The sequence below is a fragment of the Taudactylus pleione genome, unplaced genomic scaffold, assembly GCF_031769625.1.
Source record: "Taudactylus pleione unplaced genomic scaffold, aTauple2 ptg000274l, whole genome shotgun sequence".
In the NCBI taxonomy this organism is placed as follows: domain Eukaryota; kingdom Metazoa; phylum Chordata; class Amphibia; order Anura; family Myobatrachidae; genus Taudactylus; species Taudactylus pleione.
The window spans coordinates 168,860-196,831 of NW_028284676.1; the positions used below are offsets into that span (position 1 = coordinate 168,860).

General features: G+C 46.9%; 1 protein-coding gene across 4 annotated transcripts in view; it reads left to right on the forward strand.

The window, feature by feature from the left end:
* Positions 1-21,369, forward strand: part of ATAT1 (alpha tubulin acetyltransferase 1) — a 48,095-nt gene extending 26,726 nt beyond the window's left edge. For 3 of the 4 annotated variants that reach the window (XM_088481473.1, XM_088481472.1, XM_088481474.1), the window contains 6 exons: positions 2,080-2,151; positions 3,254-3,470; positions 13,404-13,501; positions 15,949-15,985; positions 20,292-20,579; positions 20,690-21,369. In XM_088481473.1, coding sequence (XP_088337599.1) covers positions 2,080-2,151; positions 3,254-3,470; positions 13,404-13,501; positions 15,949-15,985; positions 20,292-20,579; positions 20,690-20,726 — 749 coding nt within the window. In that variant the 3' untranslated portion in view covers positions 20,727-21,369. The other variant, XM_088481471.1, reaches the window with a different exon arrangement.
* The last annotated feature ends 6,603 nt before the right edge of the window (positions 21,370-27,972 follow it).

Below are 27,972 nucleotides of genomic sequence, written 5' to 3' on the forward strand. Positions count from 1 at the left end.
AAAATCTGACCGTGTGTATGCACCATTAGTGTGGTTTATCTTTCCTTCAGGTTGTATATGTTAGATATATTGGCTGATTTTTTTGTGTGAAGGGTAGATTATAATTATGAAATGTTCCGTTCAGCTTTGTCCTTATATATTTTTATTTTGAACCTCGCTCCTTATTTTGTTTTATCGAGCTGTAGTTTGACGTTCCACATCGACGCTGCGTTCAAAATACTTTGTTGTCAAAATTGCAGTTGTAGTATTTTTGCACCTTTTTAAAATTTTATATGGGTGCAGAGTAAACCAAATCAGTCAGCTTGGGGCTTCCCCTTACCCCCCTGATGTACCCCGTCTGTAGGGATCTTATCACAGACTCTGGACCTGCAATGCTGGAAAATGACAGAGCAGTCAGCACCATACCAAGATGTCTACTATAGTTATCATTTATTTATTATTCTAAAACAAATGTATTTTTCAGTCCTGGTTAGGTTGCAGAGGCTTTGATTCCTCTGGCATTTGTTGTTTTTGAAAAATATCGGTTTGCCTTTAAAACGCCTTATTGTAAAAATACAGAATAAGATCACTTTTTACTTTTTTGTTTTTGTTCCTCCTCGGCAATGAACATTAGGGTCATTTGAGTGACTCTTTTTCTCACCTTGGGTAGCGTCCCCCCTTGTGACTCCTCGCCCAGTGTCTTTAATACAGTTTCACTGCTGACTGTCAGATTACCCAGGATCCTACTCTAAACAACCGCATCAGAGCTCTGATCTTCATACAATCCAATTTTTTCAAAAACATATATAGATCAGGGGTCTCATTCGTTCTGGTATTCACTAGGATCCTTAAAGACTGGATTAAGCTCATCCCTAAAATTTTAGGATGGCCTAACCTGTTCCTTGTACTTTTTATTTCATACCCTGTTCTTATTCATTTTTGAATCTTTTCAATCTCGTCCTTACCTGCGCACCTTGCGCCTGATTCTTATCCAGACGCTTCTGCGGCTAATTGTGCGCACAACCGCGGCAGCCTGCTTACTACTTTATTCTAATGAGAGTATCCGCCCGCCTATGCCGATTATCCGTAAGCTTTCTTGCGGAAGGCTGCCCCGCCCACTGTTCTTCTGTTCGCAGGTGCCGTAATCATTAGTATTGTGGCTTACACCAGCCCCATGCTGGGTGCAAAAAGGTCCATCAGAAACAGGCCTGCCATCTGCGTCTCCAAACGAGCACGGAAGTCGGCATCACACTCCCAGGAAAGATGGATCTGCTCCGTGCGTCCGTGGGCAAGCCGTTCAGGGGGACACGTTTCACGCAAAGAGAGATCTGTCAATGGATAGATCGATCCGTCCACACTTTTAGTTTCCTTTGTGCGTCCATGGTACGGGGCGTGCGCAGCATGCTATTGCTTTCTGCGCCGTTCGCTGATATCCAAGGGATCTGTCCGCATTTGCCCTTGCCTTTGTCGCACAATCAGGCCCTGTGTCATTTTCGTCTGTATATTATTCTCTTTTCTCAGAATCCCTTTCATTTAGTTCTATATCCTCCTTTTTATTCCCTCATCTGCATATCTCTCTCTTTTTCTTTAATCTAAGTAAGTGATGAGCTAGAGCAGGGATGGGGAACCTCCGGCCCGGGGGGCGTATAAGGCCCGTGGATCATTTGGTCTGGCCCTCTGAGCTTTTTTCTGCTAGCCTCATCTGGCTAGCAGGGTGCCTAGAATGGCACCCTGCAGCCAGAATCTATGCAGCAGTGCCGCATGGAACATCCTTAGGATGCTTCCGACGGTCACACCGCTGCCCTTACAGCTCCTCTGAGCATCCTCAGGATGCTCTTGGGAATTGCTGTAATCATCGGCGATTGTGGCCTCGCCCTGTGTGACATCACACGGAGGGGGCGTGGCCTGAACCGGGCCAGAGAATAATGTTTTATTTATATATATATATATATATATATATATATCAATATGGCCCTCTGCAGATAAAAGGATCCCCACCCCTGGGCTAAAGATTTGTAGTGAGTGGGAAAATGTTGGGATGGACAAGGTGGGAATACATTATTTCCAGAATCTCACGGTACTGTCTTCTTTTCCTTTTAGCCCCAGGGAGGAAATTACCACCCAAGCGAGCAGAGGGAGAGATCAAGCCGTACTCCCTGTCTGAGAGAGATTGTAAGGGCTGGTAAACTGGGTGATTGCGTATGAGGGTACAGGGCAACATCAGAGGGAGGTTTAGAAGGAAAGTATGGATCAAATAACAAGAGTGGGGATGTGAAGGATAACTACATGAGCTATTACATTGCCTGGATAGTGGGGAACGATGGTATTATTATAATTGTTTATATAGCACCTTTCTCCCAGTAGGACTCTCAGCACTTAGGCCCTCATTCAGAGCCGTACGCTCTGAGCAGAGCGCACGCTCTGAATGAGGGCCGCCCTCCATGAAAATGGAGCTTCCTCCTGGACGCTCGTATAGCTGTGGGTCACCACCCACAGGCTATACGAGCGTGCAGTTTGATGGCCGCGATGGTCTTGACCATCGCGACCATCGAAACTGCGAGCCGGAGCCTGCAGTTGAGGTTTTCAACCGCAAGCTCCGGAGTGATTTTGGCTCTATCAGAGCCAAAATCACTCCCACTGACATCACTAGTGATGTCAGTGGGCCGGCTTCTGACGGGAGGCACGCCCACCAAAGGGGGCGTGCTGTCTATCAACATCGACAGCACGCCCCCTTTGATCAGACACAACGAGCGAAGGACTTTCCTTCGCTCGTCGCGTCTGGCGCATGCGCACGACGGAGCTCCCTCCGTCGTGCGCATGCTCAGTGCAGAACATTGACCCACTTGCGAGCGGACAGCCGCTCGCGAGTGGGTCTGAATCAGGGCCTTAGTGCGATTATGACTGCCTCATCCTCTGCTATCAGTTACAATCCTAAGTAATCATTCACACAAGTCTCTGCCCTGTCGGAGATTACAGTCTAAGTTCTCTACCATCCATACAACACGCTAGGGTACACTTTATGTTTTTGGACATTGTGGGAAAAGAAAAACAGGACACCCAGTGGAAACCCATGCAAACATGGGGAGAACGTACAAACTCTGTACTAATAGGGGCTAGATGGAAATCAATCTCAAGACCCCAGTGCTTTGAGGCAGCAATGCTGACTACGGCACCACTGTACTGGCAGGTGTACTGAGAAAGAGTAGCCGGTAAATGACCGTAGACGTTGGTTGGTTACAGTATTGGACTGGTGTTCTTTTCCTGTTTCTTTTAGTTCTGAAACAAGAGGAAGGCCTTCCTTGGCCTTTATGCCAGGGACAGTCATCCCTTAATCGTGCCGGCAGCCTTGGTTCTTCTCCCACACGGGCTTGCTCCCGATCAACTCATGGAGAAGAGGAATTTATGAAGTCGCTTAGAGCCTGTAGACCTCACTCACTCCATAGATTGGCCAACGGCGAACAGGAGGATACTTCCCAGAGAAGAAGGACCAGGTAAGTAAGGTTACTGCCGTCCACGGTAGGCCAAAGGACAATGCTAGCTCCTACCCTTTGTCTTCTAGTCTGACTCAGATGGTAAAACAAGGCACATGTGTCACTCTTAGGTGGTTGGTCAGATTCATCCACATCACCTTGAGCAGAGTTTCTCAGCCCCTCCTGAAGAACCCCATTAGCAGTCCATGATTTAAGGATTTTCTTAATTATGCACTTGGATAGTTTGGCAATTTTTTCAGACATTGTCTCACAATAACCCACCAGAATGTCTTCTCGGTTCTCGAGGCAATTGATAAACGTTTATCGTGAAATAATAAATATACAATGTCTCTCTGTGCTAAGCAATTATGGACAGGTTTCCTTCTGTCTGTCATCATATATCTCTCTTCTCTGTCCCTGTCTGTCCTCTCCTCCCTCGCACCTACCCTCTCCACCAGTTCCCTCAACCGCCCTCAGAGCATTCACCATTAACCCGATCTTTTATACGCTCCGCCCCTCTGTCATCGCAGCTGTATGTATCCCCACCGTCATTTCAGTAAGAACCCTATGCGTCGGCACATCGCAAGGGGCTGGATTATATCAATAGTTCTGTCCTGGAAGAAGAATTACTCAGTTTCTGTCACTAAATTCCCCTGTTCTCTTTATTTAACACATGTAACTTTTTTTTATTTATTTTTATTTAAAAAAATAAAATAAAATGAAAACTACTTCACTTTGTGTAAATTATGGAACTAGGGGGCAGACGGACACTTGGGCTTTTTGCCTTAGTCATATGTATTAGAGCCGCTAAATCAGAAATGGTTTGTTACCAGGGTGTTTTGAGGTCAGGTCATGGAGTTATTACTAGTTAATGGATAGAACATAGGGGGTCATTCAGACCCGCTCGTGAGCGGCAGTACGCTCGCAAGCGGGTCGATGTTCCCCCACTGCGCATGCGCACGACGGAGGGAGCTCCGTCGTGGCCATGCGCGAGACCCGGCGAGCGACGGGCTCTTCATCGCTCCGGGTCTCGCACCAAAGGGGGCGTGCTGTCGATGTTGATTGACAGCACGCCCCCTTTGGTGGGCGTGCCTGCCAGACAGAGGCGTTCCCATGGGAACGCCTACCGTCTGGGTCCGGCCCCACTGACATCACTAGTGATGTCAGTGGGAGTGATTTTGGCTCTGATAGAGCCAAAATCACTGCAGGGCTTGTGGCAGGGAGACCCTACCGCAGGGTCTCGTCGCAAGCCCGATGGTCGCAATGGTCAAGACCTTCGCGACCATCATCATGGACGCTCGCATAAGCTGTGGGTGGTAACCCACAGCTATGCGAGCATCCAAGAGACCGCTCCATTTTCAGGGAGGAGGGCCCTGATTCAGAGCGAGCGCTCAGGTCAGTGCGTCCGGCTCTGAATCGGGCCTATAGGTCAGTGGAGCCATAATCTCTGCTCTGTTACTGTTGTTTAATAGTAGTAATACTTTGTCACCTCTTTATTCTGTCCTACAGAGAGCTTTGATGGGGTAATATAATGGTAGACTCTTTGCAGTGGAAACTTCCTGTACAGCCAGATAAAGGAAAGCAGATGTAATTGCAACTAAGTATATACACTAGGCCAGTGATTTTCAACCTTTTTCAAGGCACACTACACAAGATTTTAAAATTGCCAAGGTACACGATGCGGCATGCGTGACCAATGAAAAAACATACACATTGGCTCCCACAGGAATAAAACGGGTTGAGTATGAAATCCTGGCGGCTGAATATCCGCCTGGTAAGACGCTGGAAGCCCGAAGTTTCATAATCCCAAACGAGGAGGCAAGGGCCCTAACCCTATCCTTCTCCCCCACCCTAACCCTCCCTTAGGGGTGTCTAACCCTAAAATTCCCAGGATGGTGCCTAAAGGGGCCCACACACATACCGACTTGCTTCCAATCAGCCGATGTACACGATATCCCCTGAACTCTCCCCAGGCAGTCCTGGTCACGATTTGGAGTTAAAAATGTCCAATCTGACTTAAGATCTATCTTGCAGCCAGTGCATTGTATCCCAGATTGGCTAATCTGCCCTACAGCACGGCAGATCTGAAGATGCGATGTACGACGAGCGGGGACGCGCATCGGCATCGTGATCAAGTGTAGAAACTCACGATTTGGCCATTTTTTACATGATCTGTCGTCACGATTCGTCGAAATCGGCCAAATTGGATGAAAAGTCGGTATGTGTGTGGGCACCTTAACCCTAAGTCCCCCCCCCCAGGGGTGCCTAAAACTAACCCTCCCCTCCGCACCCTAAACCTAACCCTCCCAGGGGGGGTGTCTAACCCTAACCTCACCCCAGTGGTGCCTAACCCTTCCCCTAGCCTAACCCTCCGCGTGGGGGGTACCACACCAGCGGCTAACAAATAAGTGTCCCCGCTTACCTTCATTCGGTAAGCCGTCCTGTCGGGATTCCGTCATCGGGCTAAAGTTAGGCGTCTGGATTTAGACGTCTGTCTTTAGTCTCGTGTCGGGATTTAGACAGAGGGATTCCAACGGACGGCTTCCCATCCATCGGTATATTGACTGTATCCCGGATAAAACCCACTACACTGGCTTCCTCAGGAATAAAACACACTACAGTACAAGTGCGCTGAGCTGACCGCCGCGGCACACTTGACGACCGCTCGCGGTAAACTAGTGTGCCACAGCACAGTGGTTGAAAAACGCGGCACTGGGAGGTAGATGTTTCCCTAATCACCTCTAAGAGCAGCTGTGAATGGGTAGCCGGCCCAGTAGCAAAAAAACTGAAATAATATGCACAGCGCTATAGTGGTGAATAATCTTAACAAAACCATTATAATCAATAACATTTATATTTATTAAAAATGCATATAGCAGAGAATAAAGACACCTTTGTCAATTCACACAAACATCAGAATAATGGTTAGCATCCTTATAGAAAAAAAAAAGGATAATAATTAAAATACCTAATAGCAGCTTATTGATATAACATACTCATAACTAGATAACCCTCTTTGTAAAATAGATATCAAGGATACCGGTCTATTCTGTAGTGATCACTATTTAAATATATAAAAAATGCGTATACACAAAAAGAGTTCAAGCCAGTTAGTATAATTAGAGCCACTTGTAGAGATAATCTATTGTTATTTTGTAATGTATATATACACATAGGAACAGGGACCAACGGAGCCCGTACAAAAGCTTTTATTATAGCCTGGTGAAGTCACTCACCGCTCCTCCTGAGACGTAAGCCCCCGCAGCTATGGAAAATTATATAGTAAAGCAGCACTCTATAGCCAAAGTGTAGCAGTGGAGCCGGTTTGCGACCCACCATATAGCTCCAATGCAGTTACTCACCGCTGGTCTCCAGGCACTGTGATGTGTTGTAGGAGCCAACGGAGCTGGTTTGCGACCTGCCAGATAGAGCTCCGGTACAGTTACACCCCCTTTGCCTGATTATAATAGTTTTGTGAGATTATTCACCACTATAGCAAGGGAAAGGAGAGGCAATCCGTTTGTGGCTTCCCAGCTGCTGTGGAATTACAGGTCCCAACATGCTCGGCCAGCTAATGGGCACTAAAGATGGAAGGACTAAGGGAATAGCCTGCAATGCACTTACTTTGCCACTGGGTGGTACTGCAGCTTTCATTGTAACTTATACATGATCCTGGCACTTTAGGAATACTTCCTTACAGAAATTCTAGTTTATCTCATCCATCTAATGGCTAGATAACGATATCGTTCATATAGTCCAGTGTGTATGAACTGAACGACGAACAATGCGCGCTCCCGCGGGTTGTTAACAATACCCCAGCCGGCTGAACATGCAGCTCAATCTGGGGATATCGTTAACGATGCCATGCTACCAAATGCAGCGTGGCTCCGCTATGTTGCACTTGAATTCAGTAAAACATATATTTCAGTTAAAGTGGCACACACAAGCTATTATGGCTGCATGCTATACAGAGTGTCTGTATAACGAATCTAAATTAGGGATGGGCAAAAAGCGGCCATCCAGCTGCTGTGGAACTACACAGCCCAGCATGCCCTGCCACCGTGTTGCTATTTGGCCATGCTGAAACTATTGCAAGGCATGCTGGGATGATTAGTTGAACATCAGCTGGAGGGTTGCTTATTGCCCACCCCTAAATGTTAACTAAAGTTACTATTTGGCTCCATTTGCCAAAAATAAACCTAAAATAATGATTTTAAAGTGAACTAGACAATCAGTCCACTAATGCAGTATAATATAACTAGCACATCATGGAAAATTGTGAGCTGTCCCTTAAAATTTATTTTGTTTTTACTGCACATTTAATTGTTAATACAGCTGTTTACTTTCATCAGCAAAGTGTAATGGCCCTGTAAAGTATGTTTTATTATGGAGCCTGCTTGTTACGCCAATTCTATCACTTCCAATGACAAGTAATAGCTCAAATGACGTCTGCCCTCTAAGCCGTAAGAATGTTTTACTGTCTTTTGTTTTAATTTTATTCTCTGTTTAAACAGTTTTTATACTCTAATAGTACTAATTTATGCATATTTCAGCTGAAACCCTTGCACACTTTGAACCTCTGGGGTTTGTCACCTACACACAGTGGCTGTAGCTGATGACATCACTGAGTCATATGGTACCTAATGAATTTATAAGCTGCATACACACACAACGATTTTGTAAATGAACGATTTTAGTAAACTATTTTCGTTAATTTTTTCAAGGGAAAAATGAACGAAAATCGTTTACTAAAATCGTTTATTTACTGAATGTAATGAACGAGTTTTTTGAACTACAAACGATTTTTGCATATTCCCTTATTGAAAATTGTTGAGTTGGTCAGTCTGACTGAACTACAAACGTGAACGCACATGAACGATGATCGTTCATCGTTTTAACTTAGAAAGTGAACGATTTTTTGAACGATAAACTATATCGTTAACGATAATCGTCCAAAAAATCGTTGTGTGTGTATGCATCTATAGACTACAACAAAGACATGGCTGTCTTTGCTGGGTGTCATTTACAAAGTGCTCACACAGGTCAAATGCCGCTGTTCTGTTGCTCCTAATACATTAGAGCTGCACTTGTATACCTCATTTGAACAGCTTTAGTTTTGCAAAACAATAGTATCGTATTAAGATAAAGAAGTAGGGAGAACTCACTTTCTCCCTCTCTACTAGGCCTGGCCATTGCCCCTCTGCAAAATGTCAAAGTTAGCAGCGGCAGAGTTTCGTTCTATAAAATAACTGTCCCTGTCCCCTTCATTCAAAATATGCAACTGGCAGGGGGCTGCTAACCATCGGACGGGGACTTTGACGATTTTTACACCTTTCTCAAACCAGCCCATATGTGCTCTACCATCTATGCTACCAGCCCATAGGTTATCATGCTCAGCACAAGCTTGTGGTTATCTAGCAATGGGGCACAGTGAGGATTTGGGGACCTGATATCCGTTTTTTAATTATTATTATTATTATTATTTTAACAAACAATGTCTTAAGCTTTGCTTGTACATTGGTACGCCTTCATCACCGGTGGCGAATGCTCCTGTAATGCCCTTCTCTAACGAACATATCCCAGTAACATCTTAAATAAAGTTGGAAAATGTCCAGACCACTGCGCACAGCTGCCCAAATGTTTCTACACACTCATATGAAGATCACTCACTTCAAAAAATACAAACATAGACATGGAATAGAGAGAAGTAGATATACAATAGGGCGCTTCACAAAAATGGATAATTATAGCCTACAGTTAATACAATTGATACATTCCTTTTGTAGTCATAGAAATCTTGTGTTGTAGTTGAAGGGTTCACATATGTATCTTCTCCTCGTTATGGACGATATGGCATATGAAAAAACTGAGAAACCACTATATCAGTCACCAATACTCTTATATATAGAATTTGGAAAGTGGAAACAGGGTGTGTGGAACAGAGTGTGTAGAGCACCCCTCCAAATAAACAGTGCGTACCCCACTCACAGAAAAGAGTGACTATTGATTCCTCAAAAGGTATCTTTTAGCTCTCCAATCACCCAAAAGCGTGGTTCACCAATAGTATAATCTGCGTACCATGACTCACTTCTAGTGATAAGAACGGAAACTTCAAAAGGTATCTTTGCATGCAACAATGGCGTACCCCAACTCACTCTAACAACAGGCAGAGTCCTCACATCAAGGTTTCTTTTCCTAGTGTGGAATATTTGCACTATCTGTCCTCAGATCATAATGTAGTTTCCAAAAAATGTATATCTCAACATCAGGGATAAAAAAAATCCAAAAAAGGATATGTTTATTCAAAGAAGGAACAAACGGCGTCCAATCACATAAGAAATACAAAAAAACGAACAAACATGCATCAGTCTATTTTTCCAGCAGCAAGACTGTTTGGTTAAAAAATTTTGGACATCCAATTTAAAAATACATACAAGAAAAAATTATTTCAGCCTTGTGGGAAGTACAGTTCAAGCTGTCATCCACATACCAAAAGTAGGTTGAATGCATAAAAATACGGTCACAGGAATCCTTCAAGTCTTGTATGTATTTTTAAATTGGATGTCCAAAATTTTTTTAACCAAACAGTCTTGCTGCTGGAAAAATTTTGCATGCAAAGATACCTTTTGAAGTTTCCGTTCTTATCACTAGAAGTGAGTCATGGTACGCAGACTATACTATTGGTGAACCACGCTTTTGGGTGATTGGAGATATTAAAGATACCTTTTGAGGAATCAATAGTCACTCTTTTCTGTGAGTGGGGTACGCACTGTTTATGTGGAGGGGTGCTCTACACACTCTGTTCCACACACCCTGTTTCCACTTTCCAAATTCTATATATAAGAGTATTGGTGACTGATATAGTGGTTTCTCATTTTTTTCATATGCCATATCGTCCATAACGAGGAGAAGATACATATGTGAACCCTTAAACTACAACACAAGATTTCTATGACTACAAAAGGAATGTATCAATTGTATTAACTGTAGGCTATAATTATCCATTTTTGTCAAGCGCCCTATTGTATATCTACTTCTCTCTATTCCATGTCTATATCCCAGTAACAGGATGGTCCTATCATGGAGAAGCACTCTCAGCAATGACCGTTTTACATGCACATAATCCGCACGTGTATTATAGACTGCCCCGATGTCACCACACTCTAATGATTTATTTAAACCATAAAGGCTAAACTGACAAGTTTTGTTTTTTTGCGTGAAAGGGCTGATACTATGAAGTAGGAGGTTGGACTTTGACATTTACATTTTCCACAGTGCAATTCCACCGTTCCGGACTTTACATTGGTGCAAGACTAAGCTTCAGAAGTTGGGTCCACTGTGTGTAGGTGACGAGTACGTTTTAAGGAACTGATTTGTGCAGTTTTATATTATATTTGAATTGACGCAATCAATAAAGACAGGATGATAAAGCAGTTTTGTGTATTGGTCAGTATTTGTACCTGCATCTGATTATATATTTCTGAATTAATCACTATTAGAGTTGACATTGGCCTCTGACCAGAACACCAGCGTGAAGCATTAGTGTCGTACAGAGGGAAAGCCGTGTAGTATAGACTTTTTACTTGTGAAAAACTTTTCTCCAAATATGGTTATCGGGCTATCCAATTAGCCGCGGTTCTCGCAGGTCCGAAGCCTTAGTTTTCACCAACTCTGAGTAGGTGAAAAGTTGTGCTAAATCCCCATTTTTGGCTCAATATGTCGGGACTTGGTGCAGAACCCCTGGGACATTCTCCTCAATGACTAATTAGGCAAAAAGTGTTTTTGATTTTTTTAATTCGCTTATTTGGGCCAATAATGATGTCATTTTTGGGTTGAAAAAGTAAAAAGTGCAGGAAAATGGGTTCAAAGCAGTGGGTTAGGTATTTTGAGGGGCTGTATGAATGGGGCAGGTCTTTTAAACATTGCAGGAGTCAGTGACAGTTGTATTTTTAAAAGTGCCCTAAAATGACTCAAAAATATACCCCCATTTTATGTACCCCTGATTTAACTAGAGCATTACCTTTGGCCAAAAAAAAAAAATAGTTTTCTATAATTTTTTTATTGTTATAGAAAAATGCATATAGCAGTCATTAAACACAATTTAAGAACCCCAAATTGTTTGATTATGACCACGAACAGACGTCTAATATTCCAAATTTTCGGGATACAGATTGATTTCCCCATTTTCACCTGTACATTTCACCCGTCATCCCTACAAGAATTATCGTGCAAATGTGTTATCGCTGGTTTTGCAATAAGATTGCACGATAAACGGGAGCGCGCGTACAATCGATAAGCAGCAAATTTGTGCAATGAGCCCGAAAAGTTTTCTCCGGTGAAAAGTCATTGTTACCGTGGCTAATTGGATACCCCCCCATGATTGTAAAGCACCATGTTTTACGTTGCAAAGCCAACAGGGTTACAATGCTGCACATCGTTTTAGTAGCATGTCGGCATACCGGGGTCGACATCACACTGCCGCCTTCTAAACGGCGGCCTTATGAGCTTGAATCACGCCTACCGAACACGCCAAAATATACAGAGAGTGTCCGTACTAGTGCTTGCCCTCCTCCCTCACCGGTCTCAGGTTAGAGACTGAATGGCTGTATTCAGTGCTGAGTCCTGTGATGTGATGTTGGGGAGAAGCAGCCAAGCACAATAGATTGTTTGTTTCTTACAGACATCCCCGTACGTTTGTAGTTCCAGAGTTCCCATAGTTATTACTATCCAGCCATTAACAGGACACCTGTCACAAGTCAATATGTACTTATGAATGTGATTGAGTGGAAGAATGTCTTCATTTGTATTAGCTTGTAAGTATTTGTGAAAATGTATATATGAATACATTGCATTCTATAGAATATTGTACTCCATACTGTGAAATACAAGGACATGAGATGCCACCTTGGAGTTCAGTGACCTTTTATAATGGTCTGCAGCCTTGAGTGTTTTGGTTCAGATTCAGTTTTGGTTTTCTTTAAAATTGATAAAAATAGCTAGAATCATGTAATTTGGACCTGTTTACATGCAATCCAAAACACAACATCCGCTTTTTAAATCCGAGTTCCGAACTTACAGCAGACTCTTTCCCTCGGAACCCCGAAAGTGATCTGAACCAGTACTCTAGTAATCTCAGAACCCCAAAGTTTGGGTATGTTCGGTTTTCAGGAATACCGAAGTGATACAACAGTACAGCATTAACATATTGTAGCAGCATTTTAATAGCAATTCCAAATGTAATTTGTAGCTCTTGTAAAAATAAATCAAATAAAATATATTCAATATTAATTCGCATAAAACAAGCCATGGGTCGGTGAGGAAGCTGTCCCAGAAATGTGAGACGTAATGACAGGGAGCAGTTTTCACATCCCATAACAGGAAACCTCCTTATTCACATGAAAGTGATAAATGGGTTAATATAAATAAATAAATATATATATATATATATATATATATATATATATATATTACTTCCATCTCTGACAAGGAGCTGTCATCACGAGATCTATCTAAGCTGGAGGTAATGTGCACCTGCAAAGATGATGGAATTGCTGCTCACAGGGACATTTTTTTTTATTTATTAAAGTCAGTGAGTTGGCGTGCGAGGCAGGCTCTCCTGGAAATATGGTAATATGCTCCAGTAATTGTGGATCTGATAATCCTCAAATAGTGATAATAGGTAGGACATCGGTCATAGGGGGACAGATGGAAGACTTGTAATAAAGAGAATTGTTATAGAATAATTACTTTCAGACACTTGTGAGGGTGGACGTCACCATTTGTCATTTCTCTCCTCATTCTCCTGCTTTCTGCGCCCTACGCATTTCACATCTCTCAACTTTAACTTCCTCAACTCCCATCCATTCTCCATCTCTTCCGAATTCATGTGTCATTCATGTGTCTCTGCTTCCCGACCCTTCCTTCCCCTCCTGTCTCTGTCACTTTGTCTCTCAGCGATATGAATCTCTCCCGCGGACTCCTGGCCCAGAGAAGCTGCTACAGTCGCTACATGTCTCGCTCTCCCCCACTTCTCTCCAGAGCGCCACCTACAGGTATGTGGAGATTTACAGTGTATCTGTTCACCCTATGCATGTATTATCAAATATAATATTACACATTTTAATGTGATTTATTGATTCAAACTGTTACTGTTATAATATTAAAGTAGAATCCCAGAGTAATAAACCTATGGGGTCACTTCCTCCAGGGGTACTTGCCCATCTGCAGCTCGGCCCTCAGTTTAGTGAGAGTGAAGCGGATGTGTCTACTGTGCATAGGAAGAAAAGTTTCCCCCCACAGTTACTGCCTTACCCCAAACATTGTTAGCGCTAACGAGTTCCTGAAACTTATTAATGCTATTACTAGTTCTTTTATTAAATAAATTATAGGTTTTACTTGAAGCTTATAAGGAATAAAGTAGATAAATTGGCAGCAGACGAGAATGGACCCTAGTGTGTGTTTAATGTGGACGGGACTGAAAGCTAGAATGGGGCAGAGACTCGGGCAAGTTATTCACCATTCTCTGTACAGCGCTACATGAACATTAATGATAGTAGGTAAATATAATGTAGATATAGTATTCAGTCGGGATGCCGACAGTCTGAATGCCGACCGCCAGCATCCCGACTGTCTAATCCCAGCAAGGGTCTAATGACAGGCGTCGAAATCCCGACGCCTGTCATTTTACCTACGCCGGGAGCCTGACGCCTGGCATCCCAATCGAAGGTAAGCCGTACGCAGACAGCCGCGGGGGGGAGGGTTAGGTTAGGGGCTCCCGGGGGGGACTTGGGGTTTAAGGTTAGGCTAGGGGAAGGGGGGAAGTTAGGGTTTGGCAACGCCCCCCGGGGACACTTAGGGTTAGGCTGCGGGGAAGGGGGGGGTTAGGTTTAGGCACCCCTAAGGGGAGGGTTAGGGGGGGAGAAAGGTTAGCGATACTTACCTTAATTAACGATCAGGATTTTCACCCTTGCCGGGCTGCCGCTGTCGGGATTTGCGGTGGCGGTAAATCATACTGATTCCATAGCGACAGATTGTGCTCCTCCATAGGGCAGGTGCAATGTTCGATGCCGCAGTCGATGTCGCGTCTTAATACGCACAGCGACGGATCGGTGCTGCGGCTGGTGGGCATCTCCGTAGTAATCCCATCAGCTGCCGCATTTAGCATAAAGACGCAGTCGCGCAGCATTAAAATATCCATTCACAGCTGCAACTACATCCACCTCTGAAGCCGGCCCTGAGAGTGAGCCCCTAAGGCTGGTGCAGAGTTGAACGCAAGTTGGTTTTCAAATGACGCATCCTCGGGAGCCAAGCGTACGCGAGTACTGGCGATGTTGAGTCGTATGCAGTCCGGTGGCGGCTGAAGTGTAGTAACTGGGTGGTAACAGGGCATTTGCATGCAGGCTGAGAGAGGACGCAGTGACGAACGTTTGGGCTGTACAGAGTTCAGCATACCCATAATTATGCGCTGTTTCCAGAGGACAGCGCTGGTGCCAGAACACTCTGAGGGCCTGATTCAGAGCCGGACGCTATTTGCGGACGGTCGTTTCTAAAAAGGGCCCGGCTATTTAAATTGAGCACTCGCTCATTGCGGTTTGTTGACGCCTCTATGTCTGAGCGAGCGAACGAAAAATGCGCTCGCTATTTTGTTAAGACGCCCCTTTGCCGTTCGCATCACACGTCATCTCCGGTAGTTATTTGATTAATCGGGTACATCGAAAGGCATCTGAACTGCTCGCAGTGCTTGTGGTAGGTTTATCCTACCGCAATCACTGCGAGCAGTTCAGGCTAAAAGACAACCAAGTGACGTGGTCGATGGCGCTCCTTTACTAATTATGCACACCCATTAAACGCCCTTTTTACCGTTAGGCACGCCTGCGTTCGGATCTCCACTCCCCCGTTTTCAAGCACCTTCCCCTGTTACGACCCACAAACAGTACATTCTGTCAATCAAATTAGCAGCCCATCGCTGTTTTGCGAGCGCTCGATTTCCGACCGCAATGACTGGTTTGCGCATGCGCATTATGACCCATATGCATGCGCAGTTGTGCGAACATCGCTCAGAGCGAACGAACGGCTGCTTACGAGCGGCTCTGAATCAGGCCCAGAGTCCTGTATGGCAGTGATAGCAAGTGAGCAATGAGGGACGGTCCTTTGGGTGCATTTGGGTGAATATCCGCATTGCGGGAGCAATTGCCGCCGACAAGTCTGTTCAGCCCCTAAGTCTTTCTGCTGTCCCGGCAGTAGTCGGTTCCCCCGCTGTAGAATGGACACTTATCAGGGGCCACCATGCTCGGCCTCTTCATTCAGTGTTTCTGCATTTTATATTTGTATATATGTGTACAAATTGCATTTATTGTCTGCTTATGTTTTTATTCACTTCTTTATTTGTTACATTTGACGCATGACATGAAAAAAATAAAATTGTGCAAGATAACTGCAAATGTCTTTTTATATGATAGATTTTTTTTTTTTACACTTTTTATATTTATTTTATTTCTAGTGGATTTTACAGAAGAGCAAAATGAATCCAATAAAGGGTAAGAATGATCTCTATGAGCCCGAAAAGAGAGAGAGACCGATATGTTCCTCCTGTCTGTGCTGTAAAAAGGGTCCAACATATAGCACCACTCTGAGCCATCCTGCAGGGGGAGGGTCCAATATATAGCTCCACTCTGAGCCATCCTGCAGGGGGAGGGTCTGCTATATATAGCTCCACTCTGTGCCATCCTGCAGGGGGATGGTCTGCTATATAGCTCCACTCTGTGCCATCCTGCAGGGGGGGTCTGCTATATAGCACCACTCTGTGCCATCCTGCAGGGGGATGGTCTGCTATATAGCTCCACTCTGTGCCATCCTGCAGGGGGAGGGTCTGCTATATAGCTCCACTCTGAGCCACCCTGCAGGGGGAGGGTCTGCTATATAGCTCCACTCTGAGCCACCCTGCAGGGGGGGTCTGCTATATAGCACCACTCTGTGCCATCCTGCAGGGGGAGGGTCTGCTATATAGCACCACTCTGTGCCATCCTGCAGGGGGAGGGTCTGCTATATAGCTCCACTCTGTGCCATCCTGCAGGGGGAGGGTCTGCTATATAGCTCCACTCTGAGCCACCCTGCAGGGGGAGGGTCTGCTATATAGCTCCACTCTGAGCCATCCTGCAGGGGGAGGGTCTGCTATATAGCTCCACTCTGTGCCATCCTGCAGGGGGAGGGTCTGCTATATAACTCCACTCTGAGCCACCCTGCAGGGGGAGGGTCTGCTATATAGCTCCACTCTGAGACATCCTGCAGGGGGAGGATCTGCTATATAGCTCCACTCTGAGCCATCCTGCAGGGGGAGGGTCTGCTATATAGCTCCACTCTGAGCCATCCTGCAGGGGGAGGGTCTGCTATATAGCTCCACTCTGAGCCATCCTGCAGGGGGAGGGTCTGCTATATAGCTCCACTCTGTGCCATCCTGCAGGGGGAAGGTCTGCTATATAGCTCCACTCTGAGCTATCCTGCAGGGGGAGGGTCTGCTATATAGCTCCACTCTGAGCCATCCTGCAGCGGGAGGGTCTGCTATATAGCTCCACTCTGAGACATGCTGCAGGGGGAGGATCTGCTATATAGCTCCACTCTGAGCCATCCTGCAGGGGGAGGGTCTGCTATATATAGCTCCACTCTGTGCCATCCTGCAGGGGGATGGTCTGCTATATAGCTCCACTCTGTGCCATCCTGCAGGGGGGGTCTGCTATATAGCACCACTCTGTGCCATCCTGCAGGGGGATGGTCTGCTATATAGCTCCACTCTGTGCCATCCTGCAGGGGGAGGGTCTGCTATATAGCTCCACTCTGAGCCACCCTGCAGGGGGAGGGTCTGCTATATAGCTCCACTCTGAGCCACCCTGCAGGGGGGGGTCTGCTATATAGCACCACTCTGTGCCATCCTGCAGGGGGAGGGTCTGCTATATAGCACCACTCTGTGCCATCCTGCAGGGGGAGGGTCTGCTATATAGCTCCACTCTGTGCCATCCTGCAGGGGGAGGGTCTGCTATATAGCTCCACTCTGAGCCACCCTGCAGGGGGAGGGTCTGCTATATAGCTCCACTCTGAGCCATCCTGCAGGGGGAGGGTCTGCTATATAGCTCCACTCTGTGCCATCCTGCAGGGGGAGGGTCTGCTATATAACTCCACTCTGAGCCACCCTGCAGGGGGAGGGTCTGCTATATAGCTCCACTCTGAGACATCCTGCAGGGGGAGGATCTGCTATATAGCTCCACTCTGAGCCATCCTGCAGGGGGAGGGTCTGCTATATAGCTCCACTCTGAGCCATCCTGCAGGGGGAGGGTCTGCTATATAGCTCCACTCTGAGCCATCCTGCAGGGGGAGGGTCTGCTATATAGCTCCACTCTGTGCCATCCTGCAGGGGGAAGGTCTGCTATATAGCTCCACTCTGAGCTATCCTGCAGGGGGAGGGTCTGCTATATAGCTCCACTCTGAGCCATCCTGCAGCGGGAGGGTCTGCTATATAGCTCCACTCTGAGACATGCTGCAGGGGGAGGATCTGCTATATAGCTCCACTCTGAGCCATCCTGCAGGGGGAGGGTCTGCTATATAGCTCCACTCTGTGCCATCCTGCAGGGGGAGAGTCTGCTATATAGCTCCACTCTGAGCCATCCTGCAGGGGGAGGGTCTGCTATATAGCTCCACTCTGTGCCATCCTGCAGGGGGAGGGTCTGCTATATAACTCCACTCTGAGCCATCCTGCAGGGGGAGGGTCTGCTATATAGCACCGCTCTGTGCCATCCTGCAGGGGGATGGTCTGCTATATAGCACCACTCTGTGCCATCCTGCAGGGGGAGGGTCCGATAAATAGCTACACTTTGTGCCACCCTCCAAGGGGAGGGTCAGATTTATAGCTACACTCCATGTCACCCTACAGGGGGAGGGTAAAATGTATAGCTCCATTTTGTGTTACCCTGCAGGGGGATGGTCAGGTAATGTCTACATTCTGCGTCACCCTGCAGCGGGAGGGTCAGATTTCTAGGTCCAACAGAACAAAAAATTGTTTGACAAATAGGCTGCTAAACACTGCCCCAACATATGGTCCAAAGGATAATTTCTTGAAACCTCTTCTTTTTAAGGACTCTCACATATGTATATACAAAACAACAGAGCAAAATAGTGTAGTACTGATGATCATGAGCACCCTAAGTGCATAGAGGAATGAGAAAGAGGTGCAGTCTTCTAATGCCAGGTGATCAATAGTAGTGCCACCCAAACCAGCCAGGAAATAAACAGATGGTGCAGGCAAGTCTTAGGGATTGGATGCTTACATCAAATATGCTTTGTAGCCAGCCTGTAAAGGTCTCTTTATACCTCCTTTCACAGATATATATGGATTCCATATGCGAGCATACATGGGGAGATAAATAAACTATTAAGGTAGTCTGTAAAAGGGTCCGATTATATATCTCTCCATTCTGTGCCTCCCTGCAGGGGGAGGGTCCGATGTATAGTTTCACACTGTGCCTCCCTGTAGGGGGAGGGACAGAAATAATGGCTACATTCTGTGCCACACTGAAGGGTAGACTGAAGGGTTATCATGATATTACGAAAATAAATATATATATATATATATATATATACATACATACATGCATGGCCAAAAGTTTTGAGAATGACAAGTATTGGTTTTCACAAAGTTTGCTGCTTCAGTGTTTTTAGACCTTTTTGTCAGATGTTACTATGATATACTGATGTAACATTACAGCATTTCATAAGTGTCAAATGCTTTTATTGACAATTACATTAAGTTTATGCAAAGAGTAAATATTTGCAGTGTTGACCCTCCTTTTTCAAGACCTCTGCGTTTCGCCCCCTGGCATGCTGTCAATCAACTTCTGGGCAACATGCTGACTGATGGCTGCCCATTCTTCCCTAATCAATGCTTGGAGTTTGTAAGAATTTGTGGGTTTTTGTTTGTCCACCCGCTTCTTGAGGATTGACCACAAGGACTCAATGGAATTAAGGGCTGGGGAGTTTCCTGGCCATGGACCCAAAATGTTGATGTTTTGATCCCCGAGTCGCTTGGTTATAACTTTTGCCTTATGGCAAGGTGCTCCATCATGCTGGAAAAGGCATTGTTCATCACCAAACTGTTCTTGGATGGTTGGGAGAAGTTGCTCTTGGAGGATGTTTTGGTGCCATTCTTTATTCATGGCTGTGTTCTTAGGCAAAATCGTGAGTGAGCCCACTCCCTTGGCTGAGAAGCAACTCTACACATGAATGGTCTCCCATTCATCCCTTTGAGAACTTGTGGTCAATCCTCAAGAGGCGGGTGGACAAACAAAAACCCACAAATTCTGACAAACCCCAAGCATTGATTAGGCAAAAATGGGCGGCCATCAGTCAGTATGTGGCTCAGAATTTGATTGACAGCATGCCAGGGCGAATTGCAGAGGTCTTACAATTATGAAATGTGTTGACCTTTTCACCATGTTGACCATCTGACCCTGTCGCCTTAGTCCATGTTGACTATTTAACAGTCGACTTTTTGACCCTATCGTCCATTTGACTCTGTCTGTCTACTGTCTACCTACGAGCTCCTCACATCTATCTGAAATTGATTATTCTGACGTAAATAGCTGTTCATGCGTGGCTCTAAAAAAAATATATATATATATATATATTTCTCCTTGAAGAAAGATATTGTTATCTGAAACGTTGGAAGAATAAACTTAAGGCTTAATAATTGTGTTGTAAAGTCCCTTGGAGTGCTGCTGTCTCTCTCTCTGTCTCTCTCCTCTGTTCCTGTCTCACCAGTCATTGGCAGAATTTGCACCATACATTATGTCTCCACAGAGGGCGCAGAGAGCCAACAGCCAAAGAAACTCTTACTTTGAATGGTCAGCCCGGAACTGATAAAATAGACATTATGGAGCAGCATCATCAACAACCCATGAGACTGTCCAAACAGCAGACCCCGGAGGGATTTCAGGGCCCACTAAGGGACAAGGGACATAATAAAACCTTCAGTCCAGACGTTTCCACGTCTCCTTGGTTGGAACAACCATCTTGGACGGTACTGGGCACAGCGATGAATGCACAATGGGTGAAACGGAAACAGGAGCTGCGGGGAACACGTCCCTGGTGAGCAGAGGCCATTGCAGGAGGCGGCAGAGGCACAGACACTTTCTTATTTGAAGCACTTTGTACAACAAAAAAATAAATCATCCATTTATTTTTGTTTTTTTTTATAGTGAGAATCTTTTGCTTCAGAAGTTCTTCCACTTCTGACACACAATGAATGGTATTGGTCACAGCTCACACACAGAACAATGGCCTGGATCATATTTATTCCAGGGACGACCAACTGCAAACCTCAAATTTTACCAACAAGTCATGTTTTCAGGATTTCTATCTATGGAAAAAGGTGGGATAATTACTGACCCAACAACATAGATTAACTCACGCGTGCCTGCGTAAAGATATCCACAAAACCTGACCTTTTGGGAGTACTTGAGAAATGTGTTGAGAACCACTGATTTATAGTTTATTTAAATAAATTACATAAACAATTTAAAGCAATTTGAAGGGACTGTTAACATAAAAAAAATCCCCGGGCCGAGCACAGGGGACTAAGCTAATTCTGAATTGGGATCAAAGCAGAAAAAAGCAGGTAACTCTGCACCTGGAACAAGCCAGGCTGCACTGCATGCAAGGTACATACTTTATACCTCAATTAAGAGTTGTTTGGACACACCCCTCTCAAATCTAAAGGTGGGTACACACCTAGCAGATATATCTGCAGGTCGAGTGATCTGCAGATATATCTGTAGGTGATGGTCGTTCATATACACTGAACGACCATCTTCCAGGCAGCTGCAGGGTGGATTCGGGTCTCCTTCATTATGCATTTTTTGAGGGGGTTTTTGCAACTTTATGGAGATTTATTTTATTGGAAATATTTTTTTTTTTTTCTGAACAAGAATTGTATTAATTTTATAGTAATAAATAAGCTGAAGAAAGAGGGTAGAGAAAAAGAAGAAAAAAAAAGGAGGGAGGGTATCAAAGTATTTCAATAAATTGCAGTTAAAACAGCGATATAATCGATGTTCTGTGTAATATAAACAAGAAAAGTCACATTGAAATTATTGTTAGAAATTTTAGGAAGATCAGAAGAAGGAAGAGAACATCCCAAGTTATTAAGTAATTTATGCAATTCGTGAAACATAAAGGGGTGGAAACATTTTTTTTAACCTTCACATTATCCAAGCCAACTCTTATTTAAGTATATTTTTGTTTTATTTATAATTTTTTGTGTGTATGGAGATTGGGAACATTCCTAATACATTTGGGAAAAATATAAAAAATAAATTTTTCCATGATTCTTTCCAAAGTTATTTTCTGAGAAACTGTTCAAGTACTGAAATATACGGTACCTGAAATGAAACCCGGCTAGATCTCCCAAGCATAGAGGTACCCACTATCTATTGTACAATTACTGATGCAATTGCATTCTAATTTTATAAACACATTTTCTACTTCAGGGTCCATAGGGTATCCACAGGATACCTTGGGGTACAGGTGTGACGTCAGTCGCTGGGCACCATAGAGTTAAGCTTTTCAGCCTCCCAGGATGCACTAGGGTCCCCCTCCTATACCCCGCCCCCTAGCCAAGGCACCTCAGTTTAGTTTGGTGCCCGGCCGGCGTCGGGTGCACCTGTCGGAGTGGGGGCTAGAAGAGCCCCTGAAGCTTTCTTCAGTGCAGCTGTGGCTGCACATCTGGATGGACAGCATGGACAGTCAGTCCTGACGTCCATGCTGTCTTCCCTACACCCCCGCCGGTACCAGAACGCCGGTACCGATCCGGGGATGCTGGTGAGCATCTGGGGTCACAGCTAGCGGTGACCCCAGATGTTCCGGACCATGGCCGGATCCAAGGGGGACAAAGGTAAGCAGCGGGGTCCCGCGGTGGGTCCCCGCTGGTCACATGGTCCTAAGTCCCCAGGCAGGGGGCTCCCTGGGGACTGGCTGCAGCGTGGAGCCAGGCGACCAACCTGCGCTTTCCACTACCCCCTGGGACAGCGGACCGCAGCAGAGCGGTAGCGCTGCGGCGTCTCAGGGGTTAAATGCATGCCAGGGGAGCGCGCCTTCCCTGTCTCACAGCCGGCGCCTCCCCCGCTGCACACAGCCCTCTCTGCATGCTGCCGACTGGTCCTGTGGCAGCGCTCCTCCCCCAGGCCAGCCTCCTCTCTGCTCCTCGGCGGCCATCTTCTCCAGAACGCATGGTGAACGCTGCTGGAAGCGCTGGACGGAAGCATCGTGGTCTGGGTCCCCCCGCATACCTCTCCTCCGCTGTGGTCAGGTCTGTGTATGCAGCGCTGTGTCCTACCAGGCCCTGTGTCTGCGTAGTTGAGTGATCAGCGCTGTTAGTGCAGGAATTGATTTTCTTTGCATTGTATGTGACCTGTAACTTTTCTCTAAACTGTCAGCTTTATTACTGTCCCTGTTCTTTCTGCTAAGCCCTTGCGGTGCGGTGCTGCAGGGTGGTCTCTCGCCTATTTAAGTTATAATTGGTGAGAGAGGTCACATACGTGGTGCCATCATGTCCGAAAGTGATTTTCCCCTCCGGCTACAGTGTACTACGTGTAAAGTACCGTTAGCGGAGGGGGAGGGTAGCGCGGAGGGCCTTTGCCGGCAGTGTTTGTCCATGGCGCTGCCTCTTGCGGTTACAGCACCGGTACAGGAGCCGCCCTGGGCTTGTTTCGCTCAGGCGCTTACAGCCTTAGTGGGCCAGTTAGCTCCGCAGCCCGCGTTTACACCGATGGGTTTATCCCAGCAGTCAGTGGTGTCGTCACCCATGCAGGGTTTCCCACGACAATTGGTGGTGCCCCACAGTCTCCCTATTTCCCCGCTCCCGGTTTCTCAGGAGCCAGCGTGGGTTAACTCCCTGACGAGTTCTGTACAGCACTTGTCGGATGTGTTGCAAGGGGAGTCTGTGATGCGGCCGCATAAACGGCCGGTGGCGTCTCTGTCGGCTCCTTATGAGGATGACGAGGGGACGTCTGATGATGGGGAGATTCTGGATCCTTACGATCAGGAACCTCTCCATACTAAGGACGCTGATGCTAAGTCCAAAGTATATATTCCTGGACTTATTCGGGCGGTCCGCGCAGCCTTGGTGATTGAGGACGAAGTTCCCCCAGCGGCTAAATCTAAGTATGCCTTTTTCAAGGATGTGAAGGGCGATGCCACAGTCTTTCCTCTTTCGGGTCAGTTGGTGGACCATTTAGAGGAGACGTGCAAACAGCCTGGCAAAAGATACCAGCCGCAGAGACGCCTGGTGGTGGCTTATCCGTTCGCGGATAATTATTTTGCAAAGTGGGAATCCCCTCCACAGGTGGATTCTCACGTGACCCGTCTTGTCCGTAGTGCCACATTGCCGATGCCATCCATGTCCTCCCTTAAGGATGCTACGGACCGCAAGGTGGAAATCTGCCTGAAGTCCGCTTATTCCCTTGTGGGGGGGGCAGCACGGCCGGCTATGGCCATTTGCTGGGTTGCCAGAGCGATGGAGCGCTGGGCGGATTCATTAGAGGCTTCTTTTGATTCCGACTGTCCGGCCGAACAGGCGGAGTTGATTGGCAATCTCCGTGATTCGGCCACCTACATCAACGAGGCAGCCCTAGACATTAGTACTCTGGTGTCTAGGATTTCTTCAGCAGCGGTAGCTGCTCGTCGCACCTTGTGGCTGCGATCCTGGAAGGCGGACGCAGATTCCAAAAAGGGTCTGGAGGCGTTGCCGTTTACCGGAGAAGTTCTCTTCGGTCCGGATCTGGATAAGATTGTGGCCACGCTGGCGGCAGCCAAATCGGCTTGTCTCCCGTCGGCCGCTGCTCCTTCTGGTTCTGGACCATCATCCTTTCGGTCATCTAGGGCCCAGGGCAGGCCCAAACCACAGTCGTTTCCTCGACAGGCTGGTCCTAAGAAATCGGCCAAGCCCCAGAAGCAGGCATGGAGTATCAGACGTCCGGCCCCCAAGCCAGATGACAAGCCTGCGGCCTGACGGTCCGGGCCTCCCTTTGGGGGATCCCAGGGTGGGAGGCCGCCTGCTACAGTTCGCCCAGTGTTGGTCGACCACTACGACAGACACTTGGGTTCTTGGAGCTGCGGAAGGTATTGCACACTATGCTCCAGGCTGGAGTTATAGTGCCTGTTCCATTCTCCCAGAGGGGCCATGGTTTCTATTCAAATCTATTTTTGGTACAGAAACCCAATGGGTCATATCGTCCGATTCTCAACCTCAAAGCACTCAACAAGTCTTTGCGGGTCCCGAAGTTTCGGATGGAGACCCTACGGTCCATCATTCTGGCGCTGGAACCTGGGGACTACATGGTGTCATTGGACATACAGGACGCTTACCTGCATGTCCCTATTCTTTTGCGCCATCACCAGTTCCTCAGGTTTGCAATCCGCAGCGACCACTTCCAGTTTCGGGCGTTACCTTTTGGCCTGGCGACAGCACCACGTGTTTTCACCAAGGTGATGGCGGTCATGGCGGCTTCTCTGCGGCTGCAAGGAGTCCGCATGTTGCCGTACTTGGACGACCTGTTATTGGTGGCAGGATCTCCAGAGCTCCTGTTACGCCACTTGGACCTGACCATTGCACTGCTGCAACGGCATGGCTGGTTAATCAACTGGCAGAAGTCCACTCTAATCCCGTCTCGGAGGATTCTGCATCTTGGAGCCTTATTGGACTCGGGACAGCAAAGGATCTTCGTGACGGAGGACAAGATCTCTGCTTTACAGTCAAGGGTGCGCAGTTGTCTGCACAGCCGCCGGGTGTCCTTACACTCGGCGATGAGGTTACTGGGCTCCATGGTGTCGGTGTTCGACATGGTGGAATACGCCCAGTTTCACTCCAGACCTCTGCAGCACCTGATCCTGTCCAAGTGGAACGGGCTGCCTCAGTCTCTGAAGTCCCAGACGATTGTGCTCACCCCGGAGGTTCGCCTGTCCCTTGCGTGGTGGTTACAGACGACCCACCTCAACAAGGGACGTCCATTCTGGGTTCCAACTTGGGTCCTGTTGACAACGGACGCCAGTCTTCGGGGCTGGGGAGCAGTTTCGGGTCCACACTTGTTCCAGGGAAGGTGGACGCCGACAGAAGCGGAGCTTCCAATAAATATCTTGGAACTCCGTGCGGTCTTCAATGCTCTCCAGCAGGCACAGCGGTTTCTCCAGGGTCACCCGGTGCAGGTCCAGTCGGACAACGCTACCACCATGGCCTACATAAACAGGCAAGGAGGAACTCGCAGTCGGGCGGCTCTCGTAGAGGTCTCTCGGATCCTGGTTTGGGCGGAGCGCAATCTTCCGGCCATATCAGCGGTCTTCATCCCGGGAGTGCTAAATTGGGAGGCGGACTTTCTAAGTCGCCAGGACGTTCATCCAGGGGAATGATCCCTGCACCCGGACGTTTTTCAACTACTGGTGGACAGGTGGGGTCTTCCAGAAATCGACCTCATGGCGTCCCGGCACAACAACAAGTTGCCGGTGTACGGGTCTCGCACAAGAGACGAAGGGGCGTCTCTGGTGGATGCTCTGTCCGTCCGGTGGACGTTCCGGCTCGCATACCTGTTCCCTCCGGTCTCCCTTCTTCCACGGGTAATCCGGAAATTCAAACAGGAAGGAGGGACACTCCTGTTGATAGCTCCCGCGTGGCCCAGACGGCACTGGTTCTCAGACCTTCAGGGTCTGTCCGTGGACAGTCCTCTGCGGTTGCCGCTACGACCGGACCTTCTGTCTCAGGGTCCTTGTCTTCACCCGGATCTGACTCGGCTGTCTTTGACGGCGTGGCTGTTGAGACGGCCATGCTGAGGTCCCGGGGGTTTTCCAGCTCTGTGGTGCGTACCATGTTACAAGCTCGGAAACCGTCTTCCGCGAGGATATACCATCGCGTGTGGCATAAGTTCTTCCAGTGGTGTCGACCGAGAGGTTATGCACCGCGGGAGTTTCGTCTGTCTCGGATTCTCGCCTTCCTGCAAGCGGGACTAGATCATGGGCTTCGCCTTGCTTCTTTGAAGGTACAGGTTTCAGCCCTATCTGTCTGGTTTCACCGTAGGATTGCTACAATCCCGGATGTGCGCACCTTTATGCAAGGTGTTCTCCGCATTCAGCCGCCCTTTGTTCCACCTGTGGCGCCTTGGGATTTGGCTGTGGTCCTGAGGGCTCTCCAAGGACCGCCGTTTGAACCACTGGGCTCAGTGGATCTTAAATGGCTAACAGCTAAGACTGTTTTCCTTCTGGCCATTGCTTCGGCCAGACGTGTTTCTGAGTTAGGGGCTCTTTGTTGTAGACCCCCTTTCTTGGTTTTTCATGGGAACAGGGCAGTGCTCCGCACTCGGCCCGAGTTTCTTCCCAAAGTTGTTTCCCAGTTTCATGTTAACGAGGAAATAGTTGTTCCGGCCTTTAACTCACCGGGTCTTTCCGTGGGTGAGGCCTCTTTGGATGTTGTGCGGGCCTTAAGGACTTATGTTGACCGCACTTCTTCGTTTAGGAAGTCGGACGCTTTGTTTGTCCTCTATGGCTTCCATAAAAAGGGTTGGCCTGCTTCAAAGCAAACTTTGGCAGCCTGGATCCGTATGGCTATTTCTGAAGCTTATCTTCATGAAGGCCTACCGGTCCCTCCTTCTCTGAAGGCTCATTCTACTAGGTCTGTGGGTCCTTCGTGGGCAGATGGGCTTTGCTCTGGTCACCGGTTTTCCGTCTCCCTCTGGTGAGAATGTGATTCTTGTATGTGTCCAGATCTTTTTTTCTCTCTCTTCCTTCTCCTCCTCCGGCCTATGGCTTGATAACTAACTGAGGTGCCTTGGCTAGGGGGCGGGGTATAGGAGGGGGACCCTAGTGCATCCTGGGAAGCTGAAAAGCTTAACTCTATGGTGCCCAGCGACTGACGTCACACCTATACCCCAAGGTATCCTGTGGAACCCTATGGACTTCGTAGAAATAGAGATAACAAGGGTAAGTTCTTACCATATCTCATATTTTCTCCAGTTCTTTGCTCTCAATTCATTGTCACGGTGAATATATGACAATTTTGGTGAGCTGTGAAGATGGGGACCTTTTTCAGTTTTTCTTTTTACTTCTCTTATTAACCTTTTACATTTTGAGGGCAGTTTTTGCACCAACTTGGAACAAACAGATGGACGCAACGTTCTTCTAATATTAGTATATATTATCGCATGTATGTTGTTCAGTAGCACGTTTTGTTTAAAACTTCCGGTGAAGTATAGCAGTATTTCTGTTACATGGAACTGAAGTCTAAAGATCATTCTCATGATCTGTTACTATTCCTGGTAATTTCCCACACAAGGCTGTTGATTTATTCTTGCATTCCAGACCGTCTCTAGGCCAATTTTCAAGGTCTTGTATAATTGGCAGAGGGTAGCTTCTAATCTCTTCCCTAGCTAATAAAATCATACAAGGCAATAATAGGTTTACTAAACAGCTGCCACAAAGATCACATGGCCCTTGCACCCCT